The 19,436-nt window shown below is 47.1% G+C and overlaps 3 protein-coding genes and 1 non-coding gene across 4 annotated transcripts; 3 read left to right on the top strand and 1 right to left on the bottom strand.

Annotated features, from left to right (window-relative positions):
* Positions 1 to 5,030: 5,030 nt before the first annotated feature.
* On the top strand, positions 5,031 to 6,386 carry C8R40DRAFT_210198 (uncharacterized protein). The gene is made up of 7 exons (XM_046234356.1): positions 5,031 to 5,080; positions 5,166 to 5,279; positions 5,366 to 5,442; positions 5,500 to 5,514; positions 5,573 to 5,609; positions 5,667 to 5,952; positions 6,011 to 6,386. The coding sequence occupies exons 2-7, from the start codon at positions 5,191 to 5,193 to the stop codon at positions 6,176 to 6,178; spliced, it is 672 nt and encodes a 223-aa protein (XP_046086639.1). The 5' UTR covers positions 5,031 to 5,080; positions 5,166 to 5,190; the 3' UTR covers positions 6,179 to 6,386.
* A 333-nt stretch (positions 6,387 to 6,719) lies between these two features.
* Positions 6,720 to 8,806, top strand: C8R40DRAFT_1045197 (cytochrome P450; the record flags this gene model as incomplete). Its single annotated transcript, XM_046224284.1, has 11 exons — positions 6,720 to 6,855; positions 6,930 to 7,104; positions 7,164 to 7,268; positions 7,442 to 7,691; positions 7,751 to 7,857; positions 7,926 to 7,944; positions 8,005 to 8,163; positions 8,217 to 8,270; positions 8,331 to 8,389; positions 8,439 to 8,600; positions 8,671 to 8,806. The coding sequence occupies 11 exons, from the start codon at positions 6,720 to 6,722 to the stop codon at positions 8,804 to 8,806; spliced, it is 1,362 nt and encodes a 453-aa protein (XP_046086640.1).
* Positions 8,807 to 9,055: 249 nt separating this feature from the next.
* C8R40DRAFT_t129 lies at positions 9,056 to 9,129 on the top strand. The gene has a single exon. It is a non-coding gene; the product is annotated as a tRNA-Ile (tRNA).
* A 5,693-nt stretch (positions 9,130 to 14,822) lies between these two features.
* C8R40DRAFT_1045227 (OPT oligopeptide transporter) lies at positions 14,823 to 19,428 on the bottom strand (the record flags this gene model as incomplete). Its single annotated transcript, XM_046224287.1, has 11 exons — positions 14,823 to 14,936; positions 14,987 to 15,144; positions 15,247 to 15,437; positions 15,622 to 15,772; positions 15,868 to 16,042; positions 16,109 to 16,265; positions 16,587 to 16,747; positions 16,840 to 16,995; positions 17,942 to 18,052; positions 18,121 to 18,336; positions 18,574 to 19,428. 11 exons carry the CDS (start codon positions 19,426 to 19,428, stop codon positions 14,823 to 14,825), a joined length of 2,445 nt encoding a protein of 814 aa, XP_046086641.1.
* Positions 19,429 to 19,436: the final 8 nt, after the last annotated feature.

Genomic DNA, 19,436 nt, shown 5'->3' on the forward strand with positions numbered 1-19,436 from the left:
GGAAGCGACGTACCAACTGCAATTCAAGGTGACAATGTTGCCGAAGTCCGTGCTCAATCCATGTCCATAGATGGTGATGATTTGGAGGGCGCGCGAAATGTTCTTCTTCAGTATGCACAGCCGATCTGCAAAACGGCGGCGGAGACTCCTCTCCCGCCACTTCGACGTATCAACCATACTATTCCATTAATAGATGAGAATAAGATTTACCCTTGGCGTCCTTCTCGGTGTCCAGAAGCGTACCGGCCCCAGTGGGATCAGAAGCGAAATGATTACGTCCGTTCCGGGCGATGGATTGTCACAAATTCTCGGAATACGGTTCCTATGCTATTAATTCCCAAGGCTGGACAAAAAGACTCACTTCGAGTTGTATTTGACCTTCGTGCTCGGAATGCTAACACATATAAGATGGCTTCGCCGCTTCCAAATATTGAGGGAATTCTTCGTCGTGTTGCCAAATGCAAGTATCGCAGCATTGTGGATGGCAAGGATGCATATGAGCAGATCCGTATTGTGCCGGAGCACGTCCCACGTAGTACCGTTACTACACCTGATGGAAATATGGACAGTCAGGTCATTCAACAGGGGGATTGTAATGGTGGTGCTACCTTTCAAACGGTCATGAATGACTTATTCTCGTCCATGATAGGTGTATTCATGGACGTATACCTTGATGATATCGTGATCTATTCTAATACTCTGGAAGATCATATCAGGCATGTTAAGATGGTCATTGACATTCTTCAGCGAGAACAGTTTTACCTGAATGCGAAGAAGTTGAATTTCCTCCCTCGCGAATTGAAGATCCTTGGCCAAATAGTTGACGACGCAGGTATCCGCATGGATCCCGATAAGGTCGACTCCATATTGAAATGGAAGGTACCTACATCGAAAGAAATGTTGTCAGGGTTCCTCGGTGCTGTCGGCTACTTGACAGATAACTTACCTGGCATTCGAGGACCCATGGGTATTCTTCATGCACGTACCGGCGCCGCCGTACCTTTTCAATGGACTTTCACTGAACAACGGGCCTTTGAGGATATCCAACGAATCACTCACCAGTGGCAAAACCACTCCCGTGTTCCATTAGACTACTCCACAGGTCACAAACCTATTTGGATTGTAACCGACGCAAGTTCCGCTAGTATCGCGGGTTTCGTATGTCAAGGCACCAACTGGCGTAGGTCTAAAATCGCCGCATTCTTCTCCGCAAAGTTGAACTCGGCCCAACAAAACTACGCTGTCCACGAACTGGAGATGCTGGCCGGTGTTGAGACCATGCTACGGCATCGGGACATTCTCCAGGGTACGAACTTTACCTGGATAACTGATCACAAGGGGTTAGTACATCTCCTGAAGCAAAAGAACCTGTCCGGACGTCAGGCTCGTTGGATGGAAAAGCTCGGGGAATTTGATTTTACCATTGAATATGTCCCGGGTGAGGAAAACATCCTGTCGGATGCACTATCTCGCATATACCTCAATGATGCACCTGGTACCGTCAGGGCAGCATCAGAATACACCTTGTTTGATGACAATTCAGACAACTCGCACCTTGGTTTGCATTCTGTGTCCATGCCCGTGTTCACAGGCCAAGAAGCTCGTAACAAACGCGTCCGGAAACCAGTTGAAACTGCTGATACAGGGCGGCCCGAAACCTCGAAGGAGTTTGCAGCACGTATGAAGGGTCGTGTCCGCTTTCTCGCGCCTCGAAAACGCGGCCAGGAGGGCGCGGGTACGACAGGTATCTTACTTACAACAAAATCAGACAAAAAATCGGATTTTAACATGGATTATATTGAAAATAATGTATCTGTGGATGTAGAGAGTCAGCCTAAACCCCCTTCTTCAAATGGGAAGCTCACAATAAAGCTCCCTGCTCGTCCTAAGGTGCCAGCACATCGAAGTCAAAGAGAAAAGGCAGATGGACACACACAAGAACATGTGTCCAAAGCTAATTCAACCTCGGGAACGAACCCCGGGCTTCCCGCGGGAAAGGCACCTGACTCCGTTAATTCAATAACGGAATTGGACTCTGGTCTTTCCGATGCGACTCTCATCAGTGTTCTCAGCAAAACTAATGATAATTTTGACCTTTACTCTGCCCTCAAAGGAAGATACAAGGAGGATCCCCTCTTCAAGAAGATACTTGAGTCTCCAAAGGATTACCACAACTTTGAGGTGATTAATGACTTGATTTACCTAAAGCAGAGGGAAACTCGTGTTCTCTGTATTCCTAGAATCATTATAAATGGCCGAAGCATTCAAGAAATCATTACTGCTGAAGCTCATTCTCTTTTGGCTCATCTTGGTGCCTCAAAGACATTGGATTATTTGAGAGACCATGTCTGGTGGAAAGACATGGTTGCTGACACGAAGTCATTTTGTGAATCTTGTCATGTTTGCAAGCTCAGCAAACCAGACAACACGAAGTCATATGGTAAGCTTCATCCTCTCGAGATTCCATCATACCCTTGGGAAGCTATTGGTGTGGATTTCGTGGGTCCACTCCCGCAGTCAAAGAACCGTGACAGCTCATTTGATTCAATTTGTGTTATCATTGACTTACTAACCTCCATGGTTCATTTAGTGCCATGTAAGACTACATACACCGCACGTCAGGTTGCCGAACTCATGTTCGAGCATGTGTACAAGCTGCATGGGTTGCCTAAACGAATCATCAGTGACCGAGACTCCCTATTCACCAGTATATTCTGGAAACGACTTCACGAGCTCATAGGTGTTAACCTTCATATGTCAAGTGCTTACCACCCTCAGTCTGATGGTGCTACTGAACGTGCTAATCGGACTGTCACTCAGATGCTTCGGCAATGTGTTTCAGCCACTCAGAAGGATTGGGTCTCAAAATTGCCTGCTATTGAGTTTGCTATTAATTGTGCTCGTTCGGAATCTACTGGTTACGCTCCATTCATACTCAACAATGGCCGTATGCCTCGTTCTATGGTTTGGAGTTCTGACCTCAGCAATGAATACCCCTCAGTCCGGACTTTTGCTCGTTTACGGCGATTAGCTATTATGGCTGCGCATGACAGCATTCTCGAAGCTCGAGTCAAACAAACTCGTGCCGCAAATAGAAAACGTCGATTTGATCCCTTCAAGGAAGAGGATTTGGTCTATGTATCCACAAAGAACCTAACGTTCGAGAAAGGTCTGGCCCGAAAGCTTATACCGAAGTATATTGGTCCATTCAAAATTACCAAGGACTTCGGAAACCACTCATTCCGTGTCTCTCTTCCGAACCATTTCATTCAGCGAGGAGTACATCCTGTTTTCCATTCATCCCTCTTGCGTATTCATGTCCCTAATGATGACCGACGGTTCCCGGGTCGACTTGATACACAGCTTCATGAATCTCCGGTGGCTCAGCCTCAATGGCGCATCGAGAAAATTTTGTCTCACACTGGGTCTCGGAGACATGCTATTTTCCAAGTTCAGTGGAGTACGGGTGACATTACATGGATGCCATTTGCTGAGATTAGCCAGTTACCCTGTTTACCAGAGTATCTCGAGCTCCTGGGATTACAAACCATTGACCAGCTGCCGAAGGGAGCTGGTACTGTTCCTGAGGAAGTCAGCATCGAGATGGGCATCGCATCCATACGGTTTCAAGTTTTTGATCTTTGCGACGGATTTGAAAATATGAAGTTTTCACCTTCGAGTTCCTCTTATAATTCGGACTCGCTTTCAAATCCCTTCCCCCCATCTGTTTACCAACATTCATTACCAGCCTCGCCTCATATCTCGCACTCTTCTCTGCCTATTTTGCCTCACCCCATTATGGCGCCTCTCGAATTCCAACATATCGAACGTCAGAGCCACAGTAAATTTGCTCTTGTTGCAAAGAATGATGATGGCGACAAAATCGTATTCTCTGCTCAACAGGTTCGACTCTATGTCTACTTCGATAAAAATCTCCGTCGTATGCAGAAACGCATTGGTTATACTCCCATCGGCTATCACTCCTTCGCCTCTGAATTTAACAAGGAAGATCTTCCTTACAAATTTGCCTATTGGGATCATGCTAGCTTCCACGAGCCTACCATCACTAACCTCAATACCCAATCTCCACCCATGTCTATCTTCGGCATCGAGGAGTGGGAATGCTTTGCTCCGAATAAGGCAGTTCGCCCTGGTTACGAGGAAGTTCTCTCTACGGAATACCGAGAACTTTGTAGCATGGCTTTGGAGCAGGCCCGAGGTGCTACTAGAGGACGTCGTAAAGCTGAAGTTCGGAAGCAGGAAAAGAAGAATGCTGCGGCCGCTGCCGAGCATAAAAAGACTGGGACTCTCCACTTCCACAGTGGTCCCAAGAACGCCGGTTCGAGTTCCCGCTCCTAAACTCGTTTCAATATCCACGTCGTGTTGACGTTCCTCACTCGTTCCTTGTCTATGTGTTTCTTTTACATTGCCCTTGACTTCTTTTATATCTTACTTCGTTCACGTTGACTCGTACTTTATGTTTACTTATTTTGTGGTCTTCTGCGACGACCAGGAGGGCGTATGTAACAGTACGGATCATTCCTGATCCGGACCGACCCCGACTCGTATATAAGGACTGTATGTTTGTAGAGTAGCGTTAGTTCTCTTCCAATCGCAGCGCTATCCCTGTCATTGCGAGCGACTCTCAGTGTGACTACGTCACATAATCCAGACTGTACGTTTCATAGGCAAGATGATTGACAGTTCCATGGAATCGTGTACTGTGTGTTCAGCCAAGGTTATATGGCTATTTTTATCGGATTCACTAAAGAAGAGGGAAGGGGGTTAGGCACACCCTCAAGTTGCATGATTCCACATGTACACTGAGACAATGCGTTGTAAAAGTCAGAAGCCATATATTGACCTCGCTAACATTTGAGATTCAAAAATGAGCAGTAATGAGATCCATGGATGAATGATATCTATGTATTACAGAAAAATTCAACCATGTACGACGAACTCAGGACGAATTAGCAGTGCCGACGTGCTGGAGAAGGAATAGTTACAGAATTACGTAACATCACGTCGATTTCTGTCTGGTTCCTCCGGCAAATTCATAGTGACTTTTTGTCCAATACATGTTGGTTCTCTCGTACTACTAGCCTTCAACGTTGACTTCTTTTCTCATGCTTCCGCTGAATCCTCTCACTGAACTAAACCTTCAGCTTACAGACAGTGAGAACAAACACAATGACATCCCACACCGTCCAGGGGAGCTCCACCAGCCTCGAAAGCATCCGAATCATCGATCATCTTTTTGGTATCCTCGAAGAGTACGGGTAAGTATTTCTCATAACGTTCGTTTGGTATTCATCAGTTCATCGTTATCCGATTTAAATCTTCATCAACTATGTGGTGTACGAAGTCAAGGAGATTACATTGGCGAGTCTATTTCACAAATAGAGCATTGTCTTCAAGCAGCGTACTGCGCTAAACAGGCCGGTGCGTAGTCGCCGGTGTGAATGGTGAAGTATGTACTGAGATTTATCGAAATTTCAGGCTCAAACGATGCAAGTATGGGATTTATTCCAGAGTTTTTACTTCCTAGCTGACAATCGTGGTCCTCGACCAGCGGTATTGGCTGCTCTCTTTCATGATTGCGGTCAAATGTGCGTTCCCTCCTCTTGTAACGACTTCTTCAAGTTGGGTACTCATTCATCTTGCAGACTTCCCAAACATATCCTCGATGCTCAAATCCACTCCTCTTCGTTTTTGAAGTTCAACCCTTCATCTCCAGAAATAGGCACTAACATGCTTCTTCCCTCGGGTGAATCAGTGGGGAAACACGGACATGACATAATTGGTGGGCTCTACCTCGCTTCCCTAGGATTCCCGCCTGAGGTGTGGGAGTTGGTCCGAGACCATGTCGTTGCCAAAAGATATCTTACTGCTGTCGAAGAAGGGTATCACCATGCATTGAGTGAAGCCAGTAAGCTTAGCCTCGGTTTCCAGGTATACGATTTATTCCGTTTTAGTTCTAATCTCTGGTATTAATTATTGGAATACCAAGGGCGGCCCGTTCTCGCATTCCGAGATCAAGAATTTTGAGCAAGACCCACTTTTCTTCGAGAAGGTGCAGATGCGACGATTTGATGATGCTGCAAAGATTGTTGGTGCTCGGGTACCTCCCCTTGCCTCTTATAAAGATCTTGCAATGAGATGGTTGCAGAAGGGATAGAGTATTTGTTGGATTATAAGCTCACTAAGTCCTTTTCCGCCGAATTAACCCAGCTACCTTTTCTTCAAACAACTGCGAGCTTCATCTGGCACAACCAACCCAATTAGGAATATCTACTAACATCACCTTAGTCCCATCATTTATTCGCAGACGAATAGTTAGTATTTCATGCCGCCACTCCATCAATCTTTAGCATCATATCGTCCTACCCATGCTGCTCCTCATGGCTTGGAATTCAAACAGCTTCGATATACCATGCCCGCTATCTTCTTCTACGTCCGCTGACTTGTGTCTAGCTGGGGAAAGATATCCCAGGAGGCTGTCATGCGTGCAGTAAACCCTCAATTGATCAATGGATTAATATTATGAAGGGAAGCATCAGGAAGGGTGGTATATAAAGTGCGCAATACTATCCGCAATAGCACTTGAAATCGTACCCGCTTACAAATTTCCATTGTTACAACTCTCACATAGCATAACACGATTCTACATGGAACTCTTCGTTCTGTTGTGCATCACTCTTGTACTCATTCTTCTCGGAATGGGCCTCAATTCACGCAGGTGGGTCAACAAGAAACTTCCCCCAGGTCCTCGAGGGTTACCTATCTTGGGGAACATCTTTCAATTGGGAACAGGGTCAGTGTGGCTCGCCTTTGATGAGTTGAAGTCCCGATACGGTCAGTTCCCCCTTCCTCCCTGCGATTATCTTACCCACATGTTTGACAAATATCGCCTCAATCTTTTATTCCAGGTCCTATTGTGTATCTCAATATGGCAGGTCAAAACACCATCGTACTCAACCACAAAGCCGCCGCCATAGAGCTCTTGGAGCGTCGGTCCGCGATCTACTCAGATAGGCCCAGATTTATTGTCGCAGAATACCTTGGTAGCCAGTCAGTGATGCCATTTACAAGATATGGAAAACTGTACGCGCTTCATTGTTCGCCTTGTTAACCTTGAGGTCTATTTTCATTGTATTTTTTAGATGGAAGGCCATGCGTCGTGCAGGTCACAGAGTCCTGCACGCTCGGGCCAGCACTAAATATCAACCTGTTCAAATTCAAGAATCGATTATTCTCACTCATGATTTGTTGTGCAACACGTCTTCCCCTTTGCTTACAAAAATCCACAAGTAAGAATGTAATCAGTATCATCGTTCTTTTTCATTCATGTTACAAATTTTAGTTCCGCTTCCACTATGGTTTCTGTGTTATACGGTAGAAATCTTCTCCCTTCTAGGAATCCAGTGCCATCAGTTGATAGCGCGTCACAACCACAACTTCTTGCACCTCATGTATGTGACACTGGCACACTGCGTCTTACTTCGGATGTACTCGAGACCCTCAGTAACTTGGCGCATCGATTCACCAGTGCTGCGTATCCAGGAGCTCATCTTGTCGAAGCTGTTCCAATTTTAGATTATCTTCCTTCTGCAATGGCAAAGTGGAAGAGAGAAGCGCAAAGAGACTCTCAGCACATCACAGCTGTGGTTGAGCAGTACTACAATGATGCGGTGAGTTGAATTCAGCTTGGTCAAGTGTTAAGGGAAATCTTAAAGACCTAAATTGAAAGGTGCGGAATGACCTGCAACAAGCAACTCTTTGCGCCGGTCTAGCGACTGATCAAGTAGCAACCGGATTGAGTGATATCGAGAATGCTTGGGTTGCAGCTACTCTTGCGTAAGTGTCGAGACTCAATATATGCTAGTTAAGAAAATTAAACACGGATTGAATTGGTGTTGACTCAGTGCTGGTGCTCTTGAGACTGTGCGTCGATAATAACTTCCCTGATTGCTGCATTCGATTCAATTAACTCGATTTGCTCAGACCAGCATTTCTTTATCATTCTTCCTTTATGCCATGTCCCAACACCAGAACGTTCAACAGCAAGCACAAATTGAACTGGACCGTGTAGTGGGCCAGCCACGTACTCCAAACTTTGTTGACATGGCGCAGCTTCCGTATGTGAGGGCGATTGTTAAAGAGGTTCATTCGTTTTCGGCTACTGTACCTGTGCTCGACTGAATGAGATCGAACAGGTCTTGAGATGGCAGCCTGCGGTTCCATTAGCTGTACCGCATGTTGTGATGGAGGTATTCGTCATATCAGACGCTCTCGGGATATTAATATGCAAATTTTAATCACCTTAACAGGATGACTGGTACGAAGGGTACTTCATTCCTAAAGGAACAACAATTATACCAAATGTCTGGTATGCTCGCATTCGGACCATATAATGATACCAACTCATTTTCCCTCAGGTCAATGAACCGCGATAAAGATATATATGGCCCTGACGCTGACCAGTTTCGTCCGGAGCGATTTCTTCAGCAACATGACTCTGGAATGAATGCTCAAATATTCACACTTCGAGCTGAGTATGAAAAAGATGATGGTCATTGTGCTTATGGATTTGGGAGGAGGTGGACTTTATTTCCTTTCATCCTCCATACCGATTTCCAACTCTTCTGTTCTGATGCTGGATGAACCTAGGGCCTGCGCCGGGCGACATGTTGCAGATAACGCGTTATTCATCAATATATGCACAATCTTGTGGGCTTTGCATATCGAGCCTGAGATTCATACAAACATCGGGAGTCGAGAAGAAGTGAAGGATATGTTGAAGTAAGCAAGATCTCGCTTTCCTATCCAGCACTGACCCAACATCATTCTCTCAACTCAAAAGTCCGATGCCAGTTTTCCAATGTCGCTTTTTACCTCGATTTCCAGAAGCGAAACGGGTTCTCCAATATTTACGAGATGAAATAATACAAGGTAGAACCGATGTAGTTTCGTAGCGAAATTTTAATTATTCTTAAATTGCAACTCTCATGAGATATAGACATAGATGTACCAATACTAATACAGGGTGTACATCGGCCGACTAGCTCAGTTGGTTAGAGCGTCGTGCTAATAACGCGAAGGTCTTGGGTTCGATCCCCACGTTGGCCACTTATATTTTTGATCTACGCTGCTTAGCATTTGCTGACGTACTGCCAACTTTTTCCGACTTATTTAACAGTGTTAAATTACCTCTGCTCAGATTTTGTGAAGATCATCACAAGCTATGACATTATAATGCTCCAAGAAACTCGCATTCAAGCGGGTACTACAATATGCCCTCCAACTGGCTTTACAGTCTACACCCGAAATCGTCGACGAATTGCAGATGATATTGAAAACCCTTGGGGGGGTGTGGCTACCATTGTTCGCGACAGCCTTCGGAGCTCTGTCAGACTAGACCTGAGTAGTCCGGATATATTAGCAGTCCAGGTAAACGGTATTGTACTTTTCAACTCTTACATCATCCCCGAATCTTCCCGCACCGATTGGACCCAATGGGCTGACCTACATCCTTGGGATGCCCTTGCCCAAAGCATTCGTCTCGCTACCTCCCTGGATCTCCCTTTCATTATAAGTGGCGACATCAATGCCCGAACGGGGTCCTCTTCTCCCTATCCAGAGCACGCACCTCGCCAATCTGCTGACTCAGTCATCTCCACCCGTGGCCGCCGCCTTCTTGAACTATGCGCAGATCTTCACCTGACAATCATGAATGGCTGTTCCACCATCCCCGGCAACCACAGCAGCTGGACCTCCTTCCAACACCGACGAAGCACTGATGGGACACCAGCTACTCACCCCTCCGTAATTGACTATGTCTTGGCCTCACCGCTCTCCTCATACTTTATCTCTAAGTTAGCAGTAAGCCCGGAAACAGAATGGTCTGACCATGCTTACCTATCATAGGATCTATTTGTACCGGGCACTGAAATTACACGTTGCCCTCCTGTACGACGCCCAAGGCCTCATATTGCTATCCCATTACTCTCCGATATTGATCACCTTCAACATGAACTGCTGCACTCTCGGAACAAGTCGCACCACGAACGCTTACTCAAGGTCTATGGCCATGCCAGCTGCCATCCCCAGTCTACACCTCTAAAAATTTTCACCGATGGTTCTTGCCTCAAGAATAACACTGCCGCTGCATGTGCCGGTCTCGGAATCTATGTGGGACCTAACCACCACTTAAACCTTTCTGCGCGTATATTAGGTCCTCAGCGAAACAACCGCGCTGAACTCTATGCCATCCTCGCCACCATTCAGCGCACCTCATTAAGTCGTACACTTGAGATCTACACTGACTCTACCTACGCTATCCAGTCCATTGTATATAACGCACCTGACAATGCTCAATGCTGCTGGAATTGTCCTAACGGGGACCTTCTTCAAGTAATCGCTCAGTGGATCTTGGCTAGGGCCTCCACAATTGCATTTACTCATGTCCATGCCCACATCGGCATCACTCAGAATGAGCAGGCAGACCAACTCGCAAAAGCTGGTGCCAATCTCCCTCTACCTCAACAACACTCCAACCTCGACTTTCTTTCCTTACCTACCCCACCTCCATTTATCCCTCAATCACATACGTGCATTGCCAAAGTCTCTACCACGTTACCGGACCCTCGTTCATCTGTGTCCACTATGGCTCGCTGTATCCCTGCTACCTCTTCTACAGTTGACCACCGTGGTCGCTCTCACCGACGGAAGATGGAGGATGCAAACTTGTCGCGCCTGCGGCTCGCTGCTGACACTGGTGGTGCTGCCTTCTGGAAGTTTTACAAATCCCTACGCAACCCTGACAAGCCCCTACCTAAGGTTACACTGGAGCAACTGACGAGCTGTTTCATTCCTCGCATGAACCCTCCCGATCCTCATACTACCTCCTTTGATCCCCGATCCCCCCAACACGAAAGCTCCCGAGCTAAGGCTATCCTGAACCCTTCACCTCCTTCACCAATTCCCTCATTTAACTCTTCAATATCTGAAGACGACATCGGCACCATCAAGAGCTACCTTAAACGCACCACCCATTCAAACTCGGCTGGTGTTGATCTTGTCACATATTCAACTATCATGGACATTGATAATGACCGCTTGGCCTCCTTCTTTGACCGCGCATTCACGCACAATGAATGTCCTACATCGTGGCTCACATCTCTGATTGTGGCAGTACCTAAGCCAGGAAAGGACGCAACTGACCCAAACAACTACCGAGCGATCGCCTTGGAAAGCTGTATCCTCAAATTTGCCTCACTCCTACTACATCTCAAGCTGAGCCAGGCGCTGGAAGAGGCTAATGTTCTACCTGCCTCACAGAACGGATTTAGGGCAGGATACCGGACAAACAACAACGCATTCATCCTCCGCACCCTCATCGAAAAGGCTAAATCTCAGGATGACACCCTTTACGTGGCTTTTGTAGACATCTCGAATGCTTTTCCATCAACAAACCAGAGCAGCTTATGGAACAAGCTGGCTGACTACAACCTGACAGGCAAATACTTCGACTGGTTACGCTCCCTTTACAACCAGATGACCTATGTCATCGCCCACAATGGTGACATCTCTGATCGTTTCCGAGCTATGTGTGGGGTTTTGATGGGCGACCCCTCCTCTCCAACTCTCTGGAACATCTTCTTGTCCACCTTCAATCTCATCCACGACCCCAATGACCTCGACCTACTCGGCATTGTCATATCTCATCTCGAACACGCTGATGACATTGCCCTGATCTCACGCTCTTCACATGGCTTGCAGTCCCATCTCAAGGCCTTCGAAACTTACTGCCATACAAACAACCTCTCCATCAGTGCTGGGAAATCCTGGGTTATGGTCTTCGGCCGCCTACCCTCACCCCTGCCCACCTTATACCTTGCAGGCGAAGTACTATCCTACCGAGACTCTGTACGCTATGTCGGACTCCACCTCCAATCCACACACCGACATCTATTTGCTGCGCATTATACGGTGAAGCGTGACTCTGCAATCACTGCTGCTGGCGGCATCGCTGGCTGCGACCTCATCATTGGACACCGTCGTCTTGACCCGCTGATTGCAAAGCAACTCTACTCGGCACTCATTGACTGTCACCTCATCAATGGCTGTGAAATCGCGATTGACACCGACAAACACCTACTGTCCATGCTCGAACAGGTGCAGCTTCTCTTCCTCCGGCGGATGCTAGGTCTCTCTCGTCGCTCTATGGTCGCTCCTCTCTTCACTGAGACTGGCATCATGCCCATCCGCATTCGTCGAGTTATTCTTGCTCTCCGATACCTCATTTACCTTCTGAAACTCCCACCTGACCATTACGCCTATCTCGCGCTCCAGGAAAACAACAATCTTCGAACTCAGGGCAGGAAATGTTGGCTCTCGGACCTCGATTGGGCCATCACCCACCTTCCATCCTCAACACTCTCCCTTCCCCCACTGGCTCAGCTCTCGGAGCAATCCGTTCTCCAACTAATCAAATCTATCTCTCACGAGTCGGACGCCCACCTCCAGTCAGAAGTTGACAACAGCCATCGCTTAGCATTGCTACACAACCGCCGGGAACCACAGAAAGAAGGACCAGCCAAGTACATCGCTCGAACGCTGCGCCACTACCTCATACTAATCCAAAATCATGACCATCGGCGGACTCTCACCAGATTAATATGTGGTGACATGGTCCCTCTCACATTCCGCGCTTCTCCGGCGAGAACGGACCCCATATCTGAGGCAGAACAACACACAAAGGGATGTCGGTCATGCCAATCACCATTTCATCCAGAATCTCCCCAGCATATCCTCCTTCAATGTGTAGCTGACGATACCACCACTGACCTACGAACCGCCTTCCTCCTCGACATATCACCATTCATCCCTCTTCCCCGAAGCCGACAATTTTCTAATGCCGAGGCTCTTCATTACCTCAAACTCTTCATCTTCAACACCACGTTCATCACTCGCACAGCACGTTTCATCCACGCTACTGTCGTGCATTGGAATTCACTACACCAACTTCACATGGCCTGGGAAGAGGAGTGCGAGGAAGACGAAGGTTAGACAATCATCGTTCATCATCTACCCTTTCCTCTCTTTCTTGTCAAGGCAATGGCATTCTTCCTCTCTCTTCTTCCTTGTGTTCCACTTCACTCTCGACACGATTTTCCTCCAATCCCTTCAACTTCTCCTTTCGTACTCTCTTGCGTCCCTTTCGTGCTCTCTTGCGTCGTCGTATCTTCATCGCTCGTACCATTTCGTATCTCTTCTTGTCGCTCGTACTCTTCCGTTTACTCTTACTCATCTATTTCTCTTGCACTCTCACATCTCTTGCACTCTCAATCTCTCGCACTCGCTCTTTCTCGTACATTATTCTTACTCGTATGCGGTACATCAGCAGTAGTCTACCCTTCCCTCTGCGGACTGAGCTCGCTATTGTTCATGTACTGTAACCGGCTGTTCCGATGCGGGACCCCGTCTCTAGGGACGGAGCCGAGTATCAATCTATCTATCTATCTATCTAAAATGACAGGATAAAAGAGATTGCTGTTGAAAAAGGTTAAAACATATCTACAAGCACATGATTGCTATAAAGATGGAGGCTGCCTTGCACTTGGTATCTAAATGCGGGGGTCGAGACCATATTGGTTGAAACGGGGTATGAGAGCCATCGCAGAGGGGACAATTGGACGAATAGAGACAGGAGTGTAGCTGAGGGAAGGTAGAAGATGATAGGGCAAGGATAAGGTAACATTAAAGATAGGGACTGGCAATAATTGAAGAGATGGAGAGACTAATCTGGTACATAGCATACATATCATTCAAGGCTAGCCGGTAAAAAATGAGGACAGTGCTGGTAAGGGAAATTCACAGATAAAGTAGAAATGGTAATATGAATATTGACAATGAATAGCTTGTGCAAGGGGGAAAAGCGGAGAATACACCTTTTGTGCTGAGGAAGGGACAAACCAAAACCCAAAGACAGATGGAGAAGGCATTGAGAACGAAGAGTGCGTAAGTGCGATACAAATGTAAGAACTCAATACGAGTGTGCTATTCAATGTATAAAGATGAGGTGATGAAAGGGTGAGTGAGCGACGCTGGGGGATTGAAGGGCGAACATGTAAAGTTGGAACAATATTGAACAGACATTACCAAAAACATCGACGAAGGACATTCACAAAGGAACATCGAAGCAACAAGTGTACGAATCTAAAGGAAATTAAAAAGATGAATGAGATGGTAAAAAAAAGATGAATGACAAACAAACGCAAAAATGAAGTCACAAAACTATAGGCTCAGAGGAACATACGAGAAGAGAAAGGGAGAATTGTAGCGAGAACCTGATCCGCCCTTTATTCTGGCTCGGCTCTACTCACTTCAGACGTACACCCGCTAATAGTCCATTGCAGCACAACAAAGTCCGTGATCTTGCTTCCTCTTTCTGTCTTATTCTCACTTGCTATTTTCCCCTCCCCCCTTCCCTATCCCAGACGCCCTTACTACCTCTCTCCATTCCAAAGATACCACGAATGCGTTCTGTCGCCCGAGCCTTTCCAGGAAACGACTGAAGAGGGCCCAAAGACTGAAACACTTGAGATTTGAAAAACTAGATAGCCATAACCATAACCAAGAACCAAGAAAAAATCTGTTCGTCCTCCGTCTCCTTCAGCTTTTGTTCATTTAAGATCATTCTTCACATCTAACTTCTTCTTCACTTTGAGTTCGTGGACGAACGACCGCACCACAGACCGACAGAATGCAATAGATTTATACAAATCCCAACGGATTATTTGCAGGAATTCAGCATTTGGTTATGAGAGACCACCTTCTGGAATCGCCTTGAGCGGCGTGCGAAGAAAGTCCGCAGTGTTAGTGAACACAGTGTTGCCCCACCAATTAACGAAGATCGTGCCGCCTTTTGGGAACTGTAGAGAGCAAATGAAGGGATGACTGAAGGATGATACAACAAACACACCTGTAACGTAAAGAAAATGAAAATCAAACTTATAACCGTCCCACAATCGAACGCTGCGCTCGTAACGTAGTTGAACTTTGCCCACCAGGCAAAGTTGCGCTTCCGGATGAGGTATTGGAAGATGAACCCGACTGCGAACCAAGACGAATAGTTTATGCCTAGAGTGGTTAAGAGCAATCATTTATCAATGAGGAACATGAGTGAGGAGCAGGGGTTGGTGAATGATGACGAATCGTGGCAATTAGGATCAAACAACTTACCAGTCGCAGGCGGAATCGCGCTGACCCCATTTAATATCACCGGTGTACTCATATATCTAATCCAGCTTCCCGGGTATCTTCTCTGCCATAACCAGAATGGGATAGGGAGGACCGCACCAATAGCGATGGCGTACAGGTGCGGGTGGTAGATGGAACCGGTACCGAATTGCCGCGCAGGCCCAATGAGACCCCTGTAGGAGGGAGGACGTAAGTAAGGTAACAAAGGAGGAAGTACGAGCAAGTGATGAATGCATGGTCCGAGAGAATAGAGAGAAGTACGCGGAGGTAGCAGAAGATGACGAAGCAAGATGGAGGTAGAATACCTAAGTAACCGGGCGAAACGAAACGAAACGAAACAAGCGAAACAAAACTCACCAAACAGCACTCGCAGTGAAGAACACCTGATTATGCGGACATGTCAATTGACTCTTTTGGCCTGGTTGACATATATCTGGTACGTGAGCAAATATCCACTGTTTGACGCCGACCTGTACAAAAGAGGCGAGGATGGTGGATATTAGTTGGACTGCGGGAGAAAAACATCGTTAGTAAAGAAAAAGACTCATGAGAAAAGGCTCCAACGAATCCGACCCAGAATGAACCTATCAAATCGCAACTCACCCAAGAAGGTAGCCCTCGGCGGAATCTTAATATAATGTCCCAACTTCAAATCCTGCACGAAACTAGTTGCTTCGGAGAGAGTCTGTACGGAATAAGCTTTGAACACCATGTTCGCCATTGGGTTTCCTGGAAGAAGGGTGCCAGGAATGATCTGCGCGACGATGTTGAGGGTTATCTGAACGAGAGAAGTGAAATGGCGAGGTTAGTTTAGGAGTATAAGTTCAATGTCTGTAATACTCACCCCTTGCCCAGTCATCGCATATATAAAACCACTCGGCAAGATATAAATCACCGGTAACGCGATGGCAAGAAGGAGAGCCCAGATCGGGACACCGGCGTGCCAGACTTCAACTGCGATGATGGCAAGACTGAAGAAGGTCACGATAGAGAGGAGGTACCTGGGCATGAGGAGAAGGTGGGGAAGGTAAGGATGAGGGCAGAGGGAGAACAGGGAAGGAAGAGAAAGTGCAAGTTCGAAAAAAAGACCTGATCAACTCCACCCCGTGGAGAAGAAGCGTCAGTGGGATAGTCATCATGTCCTCCTAATCCCCTCTCCTTGATAGCAAAGCCTAACCAGTAAACCCAAACTCCGAACGTTCTCCTAAGACCCATCCTCACCATAACAACACAATGACAGAGACAGATCACAAGTCTGAGGATCTTTTCCCCACAAAAAAAACCAAGAACCGTAAACCCAAAGTAACACAAAGTATACTCACCACCACTCCGGCACCTCCGGATAACTTCTCATCAGTTTCGCATGGATATCGTCGCTCTCAACTCTAATCCTCTTCACACCCGCGAGTAGGGCTTTGCCGTGGTAGAGGAGAGTGTGGGTGATTACGCAAGTGGAGAGGGCGAATGCGATTAAGTAACAGACCTATTGATTGGGGAGAGGGGAGGAAGGAATGAATGTTGTCAATATTGTCTAGCTTCAAGGCGAAGCAAAAAATGAAAAAAGGTCGAACTCACAGCATACGTCGCAGGCAAATACAAGGGACTATACTCTGCATACGCCGTCTGATTGAAAATATCATCTTTCGTGAGTACACGAGTAATGTTATATGGAAGCCCAAAGCGGTCGTATGGCTGGTTGTCGGAGATGGGGAAGTAGGAAAGGTCCCAGGACTGGATATGGGAGGGTTAATGTTTTGATCGATAGATATAGCGAGGATGATAAGAATTAGGAAAATAAGGTAATGAAGATGATGGAGGCGATGATAAAGAGGATAAACCGAGCTCCAAAGCCCAAATGAGCGAACAAACAAAAGTCAGATAAACTCGGATAAAGCGAAGGTATAACTTTTACACAAGCGAGTCAGAAAAAGCATAAAGACTTGGAAAAATCAAAATTAGAATCGCTCATCACCGCATCGCAAATGAGATGTAACCAACTTTGAGAAAATGAACCGCGGCGTCCACCCACAATTCGGCACCTTCGAATACAAGAAACAGGTATTTGTCCCACATTCGTCAGATAGCGAATAATGCTTATCGCCGCATCGACCTGTATCGCCCAGGATCAAAGGACCGACGATTCCGCAAAGCCCGACCACCCAACGCCGACATCCGATTGGGAACACAACCTACAGCGACCCCATCCAACCTCATAGCTCAAACCCTAATCCAATCTATCCAACCTGATCTGACCTAATCCCCATTCGAAAAAAGCCCTAATCTTGCTCCATTTGCTGCATCCCAACCGGATCCTACTTTATCCTTGACTCCAATCCGCGCCACACCACGAGAAAACCCACGAAGTAGGACGGTGGTTGACTCTAACCCTCACTTTCACCATCACTACTCACTCCAGAAGTGGGGAAAAACACTTCGACTCAATCTCCAACTCTGCGTCACATAAAGCGAGAAAACGAAAAAAAAAACTCTTGGCAAGAAAAAAAGGAAGAGAGGTGAAAGGACCGAAAAACGAACGACGAAAATGAGGTAAAACAACCAAGAAAGAAAACACGAACAGGAACTTTCAACGAACGAAAACCTTTGAAAGGGATCGCAAAAAAGGACCGAAAAAGACAACGGAAAATATCCGAGGGTAATGGAATGGAAGAAAACTCACATTCGTATAGTACAATATCGGCGTCAACACCCAGAAGAACGCAACGAACCCACCAAAGATGTGGACCTGGGCCCACCAGGGGACCATAAGCGGAGAACCTATCCATGAGATCTGTGATGGGAGAAGCGCGCAAACGCATGTTGTCAATTCACCATTCTGACCTCAACCAAGGAATTCACCTGTGTCCAATCCGCCGTGACCACACTCATCCCCATCCCAGAATATACCCCAAACAGTTGGTTGACCACCACGTTCTCGGGAACAGCCCAGCATATAAAGCTGAATATACTCAGCGCCGTGAAAAGAAATCCTGGGAGGAAGAAGAATATAAAGTTGAAGAGGGTGATGTAGAGGAAGAAACGGTAACGTGTTATAGGTCGGCGGGTACGGCGTTTCTGAGTGGAGGAGAGGGCGGTGAGGTTAGAGAGCGTCGGTAGGGTAGGAAGGGTAGACAGGTTGTTCAAATTAGTGATGTCGCTTGATGAAGCGGGAGCTTGAGGAGCAAATGGGTTAAGAGATGTAGAGAATTTGGATAGGAAGGTTATCGGAGCAGCGGAGGCAAACTTCCTTCGTTTGATAGGTTTATGTGGCTCAGGTATTGCCGAAGACGAAGGTAAGCCACCGACGTCGACACCATGCTGTCCACTCTGAGTTGCCTCCCACCTCCTACTCTCTTCATCATCCTCCAGATCCTCGCCCTCTTCTTCGGCATGCAACGTGTTCAATAACGTACACGCCACCAGATTCTGTGGCCACACCATACTCGCTGGCCATACTAAAAACCTCCTACACAGACCCGCAAGCCCGAATCCTGTCAACTGCGTAGCAAGGACCAAGACGAGAGAAAACCAGTATCCCCAGATTTGGTTGTAGTAAATTTCTGAGACGACGATGGCGTTGATGGCGTACGGAGATGAGATAGCTACGTTACCCATAATGAAGACCAGGCCATGTTCTTTGATGTTCCACGGGCCGGGGTTCAGCGAGAACGTGAACGACGGAGGTGGAGAAGGGAAGTCCATAGATGACGAATCTGCAGTCTTCTTCTTCATCCATGCTGGCCACCTTGGCAGAGGAATCCTGAACGTCCTTATCGGCAACAAGAAACTCAACCCCTTGCCCATCGGATAACCCAGTAACAGCAACACGTTCGGCACCACACTCGGCGCCGGGCTTCGAAAGTTGAAGAACACATTCAACGCAGCGCTGAGCATGCACAGGCTTAACCCCACAATCCACATGCGGAATGTCATCGCCGGCATTTCTGGGTCATCGATGTTGGATACAGAGGCACGGACTTCGGGAAATGGGGAATCTTCTTCGACGGATGCGGTAGAGAGGTAGGAGGAGAAGGAGAGTTTGATTGAGGGGGCAGCGGAGAGGGAGGAAGGCGAGGTGGATGGTGTAGGAAAGATACTTGCTTCTTCTTCTTTGGACGATAAATGATGGGTACTAGGTGTCGTCGGTCCGAGGTTTAGTCTCTCCATCCGATACC

This window comes from Lentinula edodes, assembly GCF_021015755.1.
Source record: "Lentinula edodes strain Le(Bin) 0899 ss11 chromosome Unknown C8R40scaffold_17, whole genome shotgun sequence".
Classification (NCBI taxonomy): Eukaryota; Fungi; Basidiomycota; class Agaricomycetes; order Agaricales; family Omphalotaceae; genus Lentinula; species Lentinula edodes.